This window comes from Natator depressus, chromosome 9, assembly GCF_965152275.1.
Source record: "Natator depressus isolate rNatDep1 chromosome 9, rNatDep2.hap1, whole genome shotgun sequence".
Lineage (NCBI taxonomy): Eukaryota > Metazoa > Chordata > Testudines > Cheloniidae > Natator > Natator depressus.
In genome coordinates this window covers 54,614,954-54,627,526 of record NC_134242.1, presented here as the reverse complement: position 1 = coordinate 54,627,526, position 12,573 = coordinate 54,614,954, and the positions used below count along the sequence as shown (strand labels likewise).

Sequence of the window (12,573 nt, the reverse complement as noted above, 5' to 3'; positions counted from 1 at the left end):
GGTATATGTAAACCACACTTCCCACTACTAAAAATTAAATTCTAACTAGTTTACTGTCCTTGGGACTCAGTTGGGTGCAGGTAGAGCCAGTGGATGTGAAATGAAGCTGTGGCAGCAGCCACTAATAAACTCTTAGGCTTCCTCACAAGCACCCATTGCCCACTGGCAGGTAGGCTCTACAACTCCCTCAGAACCTTGCTGGATTAAGCCTTTAATAAGGAGTGATTACCTTTAGTATGCTAGTTTGCTAATCAAGAACTTGTAATGCCTTACCTGTGAGGAATTCCCAATAGTCTTTAGCACCACAGCTTTCTTTTTCCTCCAACAGCTGTTTGGCCCTCCATCCTGAAAGGGTTTCCATGGTAGTTTCCTGAGAGGGAGGAATGGGAGAATGAGTTCTGTTCTCTCCCTCTTTCCCTTATGTTCTTTTAAATTCTCCCTACCATTCTCAAAGAAAGGGGATGGGGTGGTGGTAATACTGTGAGATGGAGGCAAAAGATATTATAGTCTTGAAAGTGCCTCCAGGGTTAGAAATCAGTCTTGGCAGTCTACTTTGAAAAGGAATTTAATGTTCTCACCAGATTCTACTGTATGGGCAGGTGTGTTTTTTTTTTCTTTAAAAACACAGGGTAAACCTGAGGTTCCACTACAAGCACTTTATCTTACTTCCTGCAAACTGCACAGTTTTCCTATATTGCAGAGTAGTTGACAGATGATGCCTACTTTTAAATATGCTAGTTCCCTTTTCTCTGGCAGGTTAAGAGGGTTAGAGAAACAGAGCTAGATCCTTCACAGCAGGAGTGAAGGGGACAGGGACTGATCTCATTTTGATTAAAAATTCATGTTTGTTTTGAGTTGGGGGAGATCTGAGTTTCAGGTAGAAATTAATCAGGTATGTCTTGGCTTAAAAAAGTTGAAAACTGCTTTTGTACATTTCAGCCACTAGAGGGTTACATGATCACACTAATAGGGCTGACAAATCTTTCACAACCAGCAGTGGATTTTCCCTGCTGTTAAGACTGGAGAGAGAACCTAATGGGTCAGAATAGAAATGGGTTCCAACCCCTCTATGATAGTAGTTCAGTTCTTTCTCCAGGCAAACCAGCAAGCTATTAATCTCTGTTTTCAGCCACCTTGTTTTTTGAAATTGGAACCCCTCTCTAGTCTTTAAAGGGATTTTGGTTGAACTGGATTCCTGTTATCTAGCAAGTGTGTTTCAAGGGCTTGGTGTCTATATATAGCTTTAATATAGAACTGGTCTAACTGGGATTGTGTGTTGCTCAGAATCTCATGGAGATTAAAAGTAGAGTTAAAACTGCTGAGCTTTCTGCCTCATAGTCTTGAAAACAGGAAGTAGGCAGTGTACACCAAAATACTCTGACAGATTGATGAGGATAGTCAATATGTTTTGTGGTTTAGATTACACTAAAGATGTTTTTGTCTCCTATCTAGTTATAAGTTTAGGGGTTGTATCTTACTTTGAGTATTATGAAGTGTTGGGTGTCAAATTACTATCTTTTTAATAAATATCAGTTTGTTGTCAGGTGCATAAAGTAAACACTTAATGTATGGAATACTTGTGGCACCTTAGAGACTAAGAAATTTATTTGAGCATAAGCTTTCGTGAGCTACAGCTCACTTCATCGGATGCATTCCGAATGAAGTGAGCTGTAGCTCACGAAAGCTTATGCTCAAATAAATGTGTTAGTCTCTAAGGTGCCACAAGTCCTCCTTTTCTTTTTGCGAAGACAGATTAACATGGCTGCTACTCTGAAACTTTAATGTATGGTTAGATATGCATACTTCGCTCTGAACTCATGCCCGCAACACTACGCAACAACTAGAGAAGTGTATCAGCTGCCGCTGGATGTGGTGTGAGGAATACCAGGAGCTGGGAGTCCTTGTGCCACACTAACATCACTCCGAGAGCTAGAACCATGCTGGAGAGGACCCTGAAGGATGCCATCTGCTGGCAATACATGGAAAACCTGAACAGAAGGTGGACCAGGGCAAGGCATTCAAGGTGACATGCAAGTGGGAAGCCAGCAACCACTTCCTCCCCGGGGGCAGCTTCATCCAATTTGCCGACTGGAGGTTCATCCACAGGGCCTGGCTCAACTGCATCCCATTGAATGGGGCCATCCGCCATGGGAATCGGGACGAGCAATGCAGGAAGTGCAGCTATGCCAATGAGACACTACCCCATGTCCTGTGTAGCTGAAAGCCCCATTCCAGAGCCTGGCAGCTGCGACACACCACCATACAAGATCGCCTGGTCAGAGCCATCCCACCACCCATAGAGAAGGTTGCCGTGAACTCCACCATCCCCGGAACCGACAGCCAACTGCGACCTGACGTAGTCATCACCAGTGAGGACCGGAAGAAGATCATCATGGACATCTCAGTGCCCCAGCCTTCCGCAACGCCAGAACGCAAAAGATGGAGAAATACGCCCCTCTGGGCGATGCCTTGAGAGCTAAGGGTTACCAGATTCAGACAGACACACTGATCGTCGGAGCCCTGGGCATATGAGACCCCAGTAATGAGCGAGTGTTGAGAGAATGTGGAATTGGTCAGTGCTACGCTCGGCTGATGCGGCAACTCATGGTGTCGGATGCCATCAGGTGGTTGAGGGACATGAACACATCACCAGACATCGGCAATACCAGAAGGGATGAGCTGGAGTGCCAATGAGAAGTGCAGTGGGGAAAGTAACTGAAATACTTTCCTCATGGGTTGTATTTTCCAAATGGACAATCTACCCTAAATGCTCAATTTCTGAGGTTCAGTCTACACTCATTCCTATATTTGCTTTCTGCAACCAACTCTCAAACACTTTTCATGAGTGATGTACCAGAATATTTGGATTCTAAATCTAAACTGTATTGTTAAATTTATTCACCTTAATTTGGGTTATTGCTGATTATGCACTATATGTATCTTATGACTTTTTTTTAAAACAAACTACGTATTGCGGATAATCTAAGCGCTATACCGAGATGTACAGACACTCTTTTCTTAACCTGTGTACTATATAATTTTTTTAACATTAGCTTTAATAAACATTTTTTAATTTGTATGGGTCTTTCACGCTGCAGTGGGGAGAGGAGAAAAAAATGGCAGGGAAACTTGGGCATGTGTAGTACTTGAAACTACTTCTAACACCTTGACATTGGCTAAATTTCAAGTTGAAGTGTCCCTTGTAACTTGCATTGGATTACTTACATAATAGTTAAAATTTAAACCTTCTTTGCAAGTGCTATTGGTTCCTGAAGCCAGGCTGATTGTTGACAGCATCATCACTCTTCTGTAGCCTACATAGGTGATAAGCCTATTTTTTTAGTGGTGGTTTAGCATTTGATGCTGTGTTAACAATATATATTGCTCTTTGTACCACTTCCGCTTACCCCTCTACACGTGACTGCAAAACACATCTTAGACTGATTTGCTTGGAGCTTGCTTTTTCCCAGTAAGATCTCCAAACAGATGTATACGCACTTTTAAAAAACCTATATTCTGTTGTCTCTCAAACTGCCCCATAGGTGGAGAAAGGGAAGAATGCTGCCCTGCCCTCATTTTGGTAGGCTTTCAGATATGTATATCAATGAGCACCATATAAAATATCTAGGGTTTATATCATATTTAAGTCACTTAATCAGGCTTGCACGTGTTTTGTAACAGGTCTTACCAGATACATTGCTAAATGCACCCACTTATTGAGCAAGCTGAATTATGTATGGACTATATAGCAGAGTAAAGGAATTAAGGTGTTGGTCCCACTGAGTCAATGGTAAATGCAAATAAAATTCCCAGGTTATTGGAATGGCAGTGATATGCTACATGAAATTCAGCTCTGAATTAAATGGCAAGGTATTTAGAAGACATGAGGAATTGTGAAGGATCTCTTTCTTCTGAAAAAGCTCTAGCTTTGCACTTGGTACTTTGAGAAGACATTTTGCTTGGTCTTAAATCTTGATAATAATGCATGGCTTTTCATATGGTTGATCAAACCTGTGGCATATGCTAGTTCTATTTCATGTCTCTGATCTTATAGGAAACAGTACTAGCTGCAGGGGCAGCCAAATTCCTGACACAGATCCTAGTGGGCCTCTGGGAAAACCCAAAACTGAGTGCCCAGTTACTTTAACATGTCACTTCTGAACTCATGCTCATAGTTTATCATCTTAAACTTCTGCTTTGCTTCAATCATGTCAATATATGAACCTTAGCACCTCTTCTGAGATGGATCTACCTGTGCTACTCTGACATGGTTTTGGAAAATAAGGTGGTTGAACTTGTGAAGGACAGAGGAGAACACTGGAGTACTTTGTAGCATCTCTAGTAAATTGTATTTAGGTGCTGGTGAACAAATTTTGTTTGATATTAGTATAGCTCTGTTGTGGTAATCAAATACCTGCATGGACACAACTTTATCTTTATTGTATCAATTACTGCACTTAAACACTGTTCAAAAATAGTACTGAGTCTTGCATATAGATCAAGGATGACAGCTGTCTTAATTCACAGCAAGTAACCTTCTGCATTCCTCACTTGTGCCTGTGTTAAGCTTCTTTGTTCGTTTTTCTTTTTCTTTTTTGGGGGGAGGTGGATGGGGGAAATCAGTGTACATGCTCTGAAAAAGGTTCATTCTTATGAAAAATGTTTTTCAGTTGATGTGAGGAAAGTGCCTAAATCCTGTGTGTATTTAAAGAAACTGCATGTGAGAGAGAAGAATGCAAGTCTGGTTCAGAATGAGACTCTTGGTTGCGTAGTCATAAGATTAAGATTAAGATTTTTGTCAGTTATTTTTAGTAAAAGTCAGGGACTGGTCACAGGCAATAAACAAAAATTCACGGAAGACCTTGACTTTAGTTTTTTTGTTTTTTGTTTTTTGTGTTTTTTTTTTTTGTTTGTTTGTTTTTTACTGACAAAATGAGACTAATGCGGGATGAGATCCCAAGCCCTGCTGTGGAAGGAGGGGAGGGCTCCCCTGGTAGCCTGGGGCTGAAGCAGAAAATGTCATAGGGGTCTCTGGAAGTCATGAAATCCATGACTGCTAAGACCTTAGTGACATAATCTTAGCCTTACCTATGAACAGATATAAAGCTGCCACTTTGAGTAAATGAACCAGAAGGCACACACGTTGATGAATGTTTATGCCTCTTTGTTTTAATCTTAGGAAAGTTGAAGATGAGGAAGTGAATAAAGATCAGATTTTGCTGGAAAAAGAAGCTGAAGTAAGACTGCTTTCCTTATAGACAAGCTTTGTATTGCAAAAATGCCCACTTTTCATTCCTTAATTATTTTCTTTGGGGCTAAATATTTCATTGTGGTCTCAGTGCAGAAGTTTTTAGTTTTTTTTTTTTTTTTTTTTAAACAGTTATAACAAAACAATTTCAGTAGTGTGAGTGACAGGAGTATGAAAACTTTCTCTCAAGAATTGTCACAACTGCTTGCTTGCTCGCTCTGGTAATTCCAAAGCTGATTTTTTTTTTTTTCAAAATTCCAACTTGGAGGGGACTGGATAGCTGAAGGTAGTGACTGTACCTTGGGAACCTTTAATCTCCTGGCTGCCGGCTCATATCTGTTTTGGATCAGAAAGTAGTTTGCCATCTGCTGGTTGTTTTAAGTCCTTTGTGAAATGAGCTTGGGCTCACTCCAATTCATAGTGAGCAGATGTGACCATATTACAAAATCCCTGCTACAACTGACATCAGTCTGCACCTTCAGAGCATTCTGAGGCACCAAGTTATTGAATGGACAGTTAACACTGAATTATCTTCTTGCCTCTGATTCAGTTCTGCTAAGCCAGGATTATCCACATAGCAGGGCAGTGGGGAGAAGCTTGTCTTGTAATTATAGAATTTCAGCACTTTGATAGGGCACCTTTCCATGTGAGTTTAATTTCACAAAAAGTTTAATTTCACACTTAGCATATAGTTGTTACTCAGTGTTGACAAGTGTGAACAGCATTACGAGCAAAAGGAGATTGCATGCTGCAATTAGAATTTGCATTTGAACATGCACTCTGATGATCAGTCAAATAACTTCCTTTCATTACTAACTTCCCCCCACTAATCTGATGAAGTTCAACAAGGACAAGTGCAGAGTCCTGCACTTAGGAAGGAAGAATCCCATGCACCGCTACAGACTAGGGACCGAGGGGCTAGGCAGCAGTTCTGCAGAAAAGGACCTAGGGCTTACGGTGGACGAGAAGCTCAATATGAGTAAACAGTGTGCCCTCATTGCTAAGAAGGCTAACAGCATTTTGGGATGTATAAGTAGGAGCATTGTCAGCAGATCGAGGGACGTGATCATTCCCCTCTATTTGACATTGGTGAGGCCTTGTCTGGAGTACTGTGTCCAGTTTTGGGCCCCACACTCCAATTTTTTCACATCCTTCTTGTAAAGAGTCCAGTGGAAGGCAACAAAAATGATTAGGGGACTGGAGCACATGATTTATGAGGAGAGGCTGAGGGAACTGGGATTGTTTCTTCTGCAGAAGAGAAGAATGAGGGGGGGGATTTGATAGCTGCTTTCAACTACCTGAAAGGGGGTTCCTAAGAGGATGGAACTAGACCAGAGGCGGGCAAACTCCGGCCTGCGGGCCACGTCTGGCCCACGGGACCATCCTGCCTGGCCCTTGAGCTCCTGGCCAGGGAGGCTAGCCCCCAGCACCTCCCTCGCTGTTCCCCCTCCCCTGTAGTGACACCGCCACGCAGGCAGTGCGGCTTGCTCTGTCCAGGCAACGGGGCTGCAGACTCCTGCTGCTCTGAGCAGCATGGTAAGGGGGAGGTTGGATAAGGGGCAGGGGGTCCCAGGGGGCAGTCAGGGGACAGAGAGCAGGGGGTGGTTGGATGTAGGTTCTGGGGTGTAGGTTTTGGGGCAAGGAATGTGGGGGTTGATAGTGTGTGGAAGTCCCGGGCGGCCTGTCAGGAGGCAGGGGTGTGGATAGGGCAGTCTGGGGACCGGGGGGGGGGTTGGATAACAGGCGGGGTCCCTGGGGGCCTGTCAGAGGGTGGGGGTGTGGATGGGGGGGCAGTCAGGTGACAGGGAGCAGGGGGTGTTGGATGGGGGTGGGGTCCCGGGGGGCAGTTAGGGGTGGGAGGTGGTGGTCAGGGGACAAGGAGAGGGGGTGTATGGGTCGGAGGTTCTGAGAGGGGCAGGAAGTGGGAGGGAGGCAGGGGCCAGGCTGTTTGGGGGGCACAGCCTTCACTACCCAGCCCTCCATACAGTTTTGCGCCCTGATGTGGCCCTCTGGCCAAAAAGTTTGCCTATCGCTGATCTAGACTGTTCTCAGTGGTACCAGATGATAGAACAAGGAATAATGGTCTCAAGTTGCAGTGGGGGAGGTTTAGGTTGGATATTAGGAAAAACCTTTTCACTAGAAGGGTGGTAAAGCACTGGAATGGGTTACCTAGGGAGGTGGTGGAATCTCCTTCCTTTGAGGTTTTTATGTCAGGCTTGACGAAGTCCTGGCTGGGATGATTTAGTTGGGGATTAGGTCCTAATTTGAGCAGGGGGTTGGACTAGATCAGGGGTCGGCAACCTATGGCACGTATGCCAAAGACGGCACATGAGCCCTTTTTTTTTTTTTCCTTAATGGTATGCTGCTGCCTGCAGGGTCCCGGGTCCCAGCCACCAGCCCCTCTCAGCCGGCTGCCGAACCCAGGCCAGGACCCAAGCAGGCAGCAGTGTGCCATTAAAAATCCTGCCCACCCCAGCCCGCTCTTCTCTGTGCGCCCCACCCCCACCCCCCATGAGGGCAGGGTGAAGAAGCTTGGTCCTGCTGGCTGCTGCTGCAGGGCAGGTAAGCTCCCCCCTCCCCAGCCTCTTCCCCGGTGTGCTGTGTTCCTGCCTCTCTTCCTCTCCCTCCCTGCCGCCAATCAACTGATGGCCCTTGCGAGGGAGGGGGAGAAGTGGAGTAGCAGAGCACTCTCTGCTCCAGGGAGGAGGCAGAGAAGAGGTGGAGACAGGGTCTTGGGGAAGGGGGGGTGGAATCAGGGCATATCCCCTCCCAGCACCCTGCCGTGAGCTGCTCTGGGCAGGGGGCTGGAAGCACACCCAGCCCTCTACCCTGATCCCTACACCCCCCGACACACACCCAGCTCTGACTCCAGCACCCCCCGACACACCCCAGCCTCCTGCCCTGACCCCTGGGCCCCTGACATTCCCACCCTCACCCTGAGCACCAAATGGGTGCTCCTGCACACACACCCACACACACACATTCCCACCTGTGCCCCTCACACCAAATGGGAGCTGCCCTGGTAAGCACTCCACACCCAAACCTCCTGCCCCAACCCTGAGCCCCCTCCCTCGTTCTAGCTCCTGGCCAGACCCTACACCCCAGCCTGCTCCTTCACCCCCTGCCCTATGGTCAGTGCACTCCCACCCTCAGCTCAGTGCAGAGAGAGAGAGGAGGAGAACGGGCTAGAACCAGGGAGAACATAGGTACCCACTCTGTGGGCAGGGCCAGGATCCCAAACCGGCAGCAGGCTGAGTGGGGCCAGCAGCTGGGATCCTGGCTGACAGGAGCCGGCGGACGGAACCCCAGACTGGCAGCCAGTCTTGGGTTCTGGCTGCTGGCCCCTTGCCAGCCGGGGTCCCGGCCGCAGGCCCCGCTCAGCCTGCTGCTGGCCTAAGTGAACAGAATCCCAGGCTGACAGCGGGCTGAGCGGGCCAGCAGCATAAGATCAGCATTTTAATTTAATTTTAAATGAAGCTTCTTAAACATTTTGAAAACCTTGTTTACTTTACATACAACAATAGTTTAGTTATATAATATATAGACTTATAGAGAGAGACCTTCTAAAAAAGTTAAAATGTATTACTGGCACGCAAAACCTTAAAGTGAATAAATGAAGACTTGGCACACCACTTCTGAAAGGTTGCCGACCCCTGGACTAGATGACCTTCTAAGGTTCCTTCCAGCCCTGATATTCTATGATTCTAGAGATGAGCTTGTAGTCCTTCACAGCAGGAAAAACATCGTGCTCCCCACAATTGCAGAAACCTTTCACTGTGTCCTTTTAACAAGGACAAGACCCCTTCTGAACCCCCTGCCTTCCACTGGTGCTCTTGTCACTGGAGTGGGGATGATCTCTTGAGTAGGACTGTAGTTAACATAGGGGTGGCAGGCTTGTCAATGTGGGGAGTGGCTGGGATGGAGTAAGGTTGTTGGGGTCATTATGCTAACTTCGTTAAAAAAAATAAATTGCAGAAATCTATTAATGCAGCAATAAGGGTGAAAACTTAAATGCACAAAAGCAAGGGCATAATAAAACCAAAGTTTCTAGAGCAATATTGGCTCCATTATTTTAAATCTATCGAGCATCATTCAGTAGCCTAAATAGAACTTAAGAAGACTACATATATGCTATATGGTTGGGTTAATCTCAACAGTTGTTTCCTGACTTGTGCATTTAAAGACTCAAACATTTTAGGATTATTGAATTGTATTTGTAGAACCCCAATCTAAGTTTTTCTTAGTTTTAATATCCTATATGTTTGTCTGGATAGATGGATTACCAGCACTACTGGGTTCCTGGCAGCAATCCCTCTGTCACAGAAGAAGTTGTCTGAATTATTTCACTATAGCTGGAATGCTTCAAGTATTGCCTCTTTTTCTGTCAAGGATCAAGGAATGGGTGGAGCGGACATAAGTCAGCTTGCAGACTGGGGCTTTACAGTATTTACAGTCACTGAAGTTATTAGTAGTTTAATTCAGCTGTCCAACACCACCACACACAATCCATTTTAATGTATTGCTGTAACTAAGAAAATAACACCAAAAGGAAATGGAGGAAGTAGAAGCTTCCGCTGAGACACACTTAGGAAACTGGTGCCAAATATCAAAAGTGATGTCTGTTGTTTTGATCAGTAAATTACTTACATATTTTTGTGAGTGAAGAAAAGCAATATTTTTTTTTAATGTTACAACTAACCATCAAAAAAGTATTAGTGAAGATCAAAATTAGTTGTCATTGAATAGGAAACAATCCATTGTGGCAGTGAAGAACCACTTGCTTAGGGGAGAGGGCTAAAGGGCTTTTTCTGTACTATTTGTCTTTTCCAGCTTCGTCGCATGCAAGAGATGATTGCAAGGATGCAGGCTCAGATGCAAATGCAGATGCAAGGTGGTGAGGGAGACAGCAGTGCAGTTCCTGGACACCATGTATAAATTCTTTGGTAAGACCTTCATTTGATTTTCCAATGCCTTGAAACATTTACTATGGACAATTTATTTTTCTTATTGCAATTATAATCAATCAGTTGACCTGAGATTGTTTCAGAGGCTCAGTCCATTTCATGTTACATTTTTACATATTCACACAAGTGTTCTTTAAAGTAAAGTGACTCAGTACCTTGAGGACCGAATAAGCATATTTAAACTTACTTAATTGAATACTGATGCTCTGATTGAAAAAGGTATTATGAAAACTTGATTTCATTTTTTCAAATGTAACTTTCAATTTCCAGAAAAATGTAGAGAACTGTATTCAGTTCTTAATTTCTGTTTTGAGCTTTGTCTTGAGAACACGGTCATGTGCTCCTGTTCTAATAGTGGGGATAGCTTCCATCTGGCAAACAGTTCTGACAATCTGGCTAAATTCAGTTCTGACAATTTTACTAAGACAATTAAAGAATGGTGACAGTGAACTTAAAGCAATGCATTTTAGTATGTATTTTAAATAGCTATCTGAAAAGATTCATTCAAACTTTGTCTACTTTGTCTAATCCATTCTTCTGCTTTCTTAGGACAAGTAAGAATTTTTATGGATTAAATAATTATTTAATACACATCTACTCCTCCTCCTCCCTGACTGTGTAGACCATTGAAATCCTTGGCCAGGCTGTTCTTCCCCACATCTTTCTGTCAAGTGCATATTTTTTTCCCATTGATGGTAATTCACATTAAGAGCGCTTAAATTTTTTTTCCTCCATCTTCTCTTTGGTCAGACACCACAACTATGTCCTTACAAGAGATGCTTAGTTGGTCTGTCTTCCGTCATCCTAATTACATGTCCTGCCCATTGGAGTCCTCAGGGTTTCACTACTATTATACTTGCTTCTCCATAGACCTCCTGCAATTCCCTGTTATATCTTCTTTTGGCCTTACTAGCCAAAAACTTCATCTCAACCCTGTATTTTTGAAGGTATTTATAAGCTGTCTTTCTTCCTTCTTAGTAAGTGCCTGCGTCTCTCACGTCCATATAAAACAATAGGCCTTACAATGGCCTCAGATCTGATGCTTGGTCTTTCTCAGTTGTTGCAAGCTGAAAAAATTCCATGTAGAGAAATGTAACAGGCATTTCCCCTCTCTAATCATGACTTCTATTTCCTCCCTCACCTAACTGTTAGTTTAAATGCCTAGGAGCATTAATTACCATCTAACTTGTTTATCAATTGCTAAGTAAGCTTGTCCAAGATTATCATTTTACAACCATATATTTGGTCTAAAGTCCCATTTTTCTTGCCACATCCTTCAAGTATCCAATCCTTTGTACCTTCTGTCTTTTGGCCCTGGTCTACACTAGGAGTTGAGGTCGAATTTAGCAGCATTAAATCGATTTAACCCTGTACCTGTCCACACGATGAAGCCCTTTTTTCGACTTAAAGGGCTCTTAAAATCGATTTCCTTACTCCACACCCGACAAGGGGATTAGCACTGAAATTGGCCTTGCTGGGTCGAATTTGGGATACTGTGGACACAATTAGACGGTATTGGCCTCCGGGAGCTATCCCAGAGTGCTCCATTGTGACCACTCTGGACAGCACTCTCAACTCAGATGCACTGGCCAGGTAGACAGGAAAAGGCCCGCGAACTTTTTGAATTTCAATTTCCAGTTTGGCCAGCGTGGCAAGCTGCAGGTGACCATGCAGAGCTCATCGGTAGAAGTGACCATGATGGAGTCCCAGAATCGCAAAAGAGCTCCAGCATGGACTGAACGGGAGGTACGGAATCTGATCGCTGTTTGGGGAGAGGAATCTGTGCTATCAGAACTCCGTTCCAGTTTTCGAAATGCCAAAACATTTGTCAAAATCTCCCAGGGCATGAAGGACAGAGGCCATAACAGGGACCCGAAGCAGTGCCGCGTGAAACTTAAGGAGCTGAGTCAAGCCCACCAGAAAACCAGAGAGGCAAACAGCCGCTCCAGGTGATAGCCCAAAACGTGCTGCTTCTATGATGAGCTGCATGCCATTTTAGGGGGTTCAGCCACCACTACGCCAGCCGTGTTGTTTGACTCCTTCAATGGAGATGAAGGCAACACGGAAGCAGGTTTTGGGGACGAGAAAGAGAGCTCACAGCAAGCAAGTAGAGAAACCAGTTTTCCCAGCAGCAAGGAACTGTTTTTTCACCCTGGACCTGGAGCCAGTGCCCCCTGAACCCACCCAAGGCTGCCTCCCGGAGCCGCCAGGCAGAGAAGGGACCTCTGGTGAGTGTACCTTTTAAAATAGTATACATGGTTTAAAAGCAAGCATGTTTAATGATTGATGTGCCCTGGCATTCGCAGCTCTCCTGGATGTACTCCCAATGCCTTTGCAAAAGGTTTCTGGGGAGGGCAGCCT

General features: G+C 44.7%; 1 protein-coding gene across 10 annotated transcripts in view; it reads left to right on the top strand.

The window, feature by feature from the left end:
* SEPTIN2 (septin 2) overlaps nucleotides 1–12,573 on the top strand; it is a 55,106-nt gene that overhangs the window by 32,184 nt on the left and 10,349 nt on the right. For 6 of the 10 annotated variants that reach the window (XR_012641029.1, XM_074964218.1, XM_074964219.1 and 3 more), the window contains 2 exons: nucleotides 5,180–5,237; nucleotides 10,079–10,191. Coding sequence is in view for 8 of the 10 variants with exons in the window: in XM_074964218.1 (XP_074820319.1) it covers nucleotides 5,180–5,237; nucleotides 10,079–10,183 (163 nt within the window). In the remaining 2 variants the exon portion in view is untranslated. Of the gene's footprint in view, nucleotides 1–1,748; nucleotides 3,120–5,179; nucleotides 5,238–10,078; nucleotides 10,192–11,850; nucleotides 11,998–12,054; nucleotides 12,441–12,573 lie in introns of those variants that run through there. The other 4 variants (XR_012641030.1, XM_074964216.1, XM_074964221.1 and 1 more) reach the window with 4 other exon arrangements.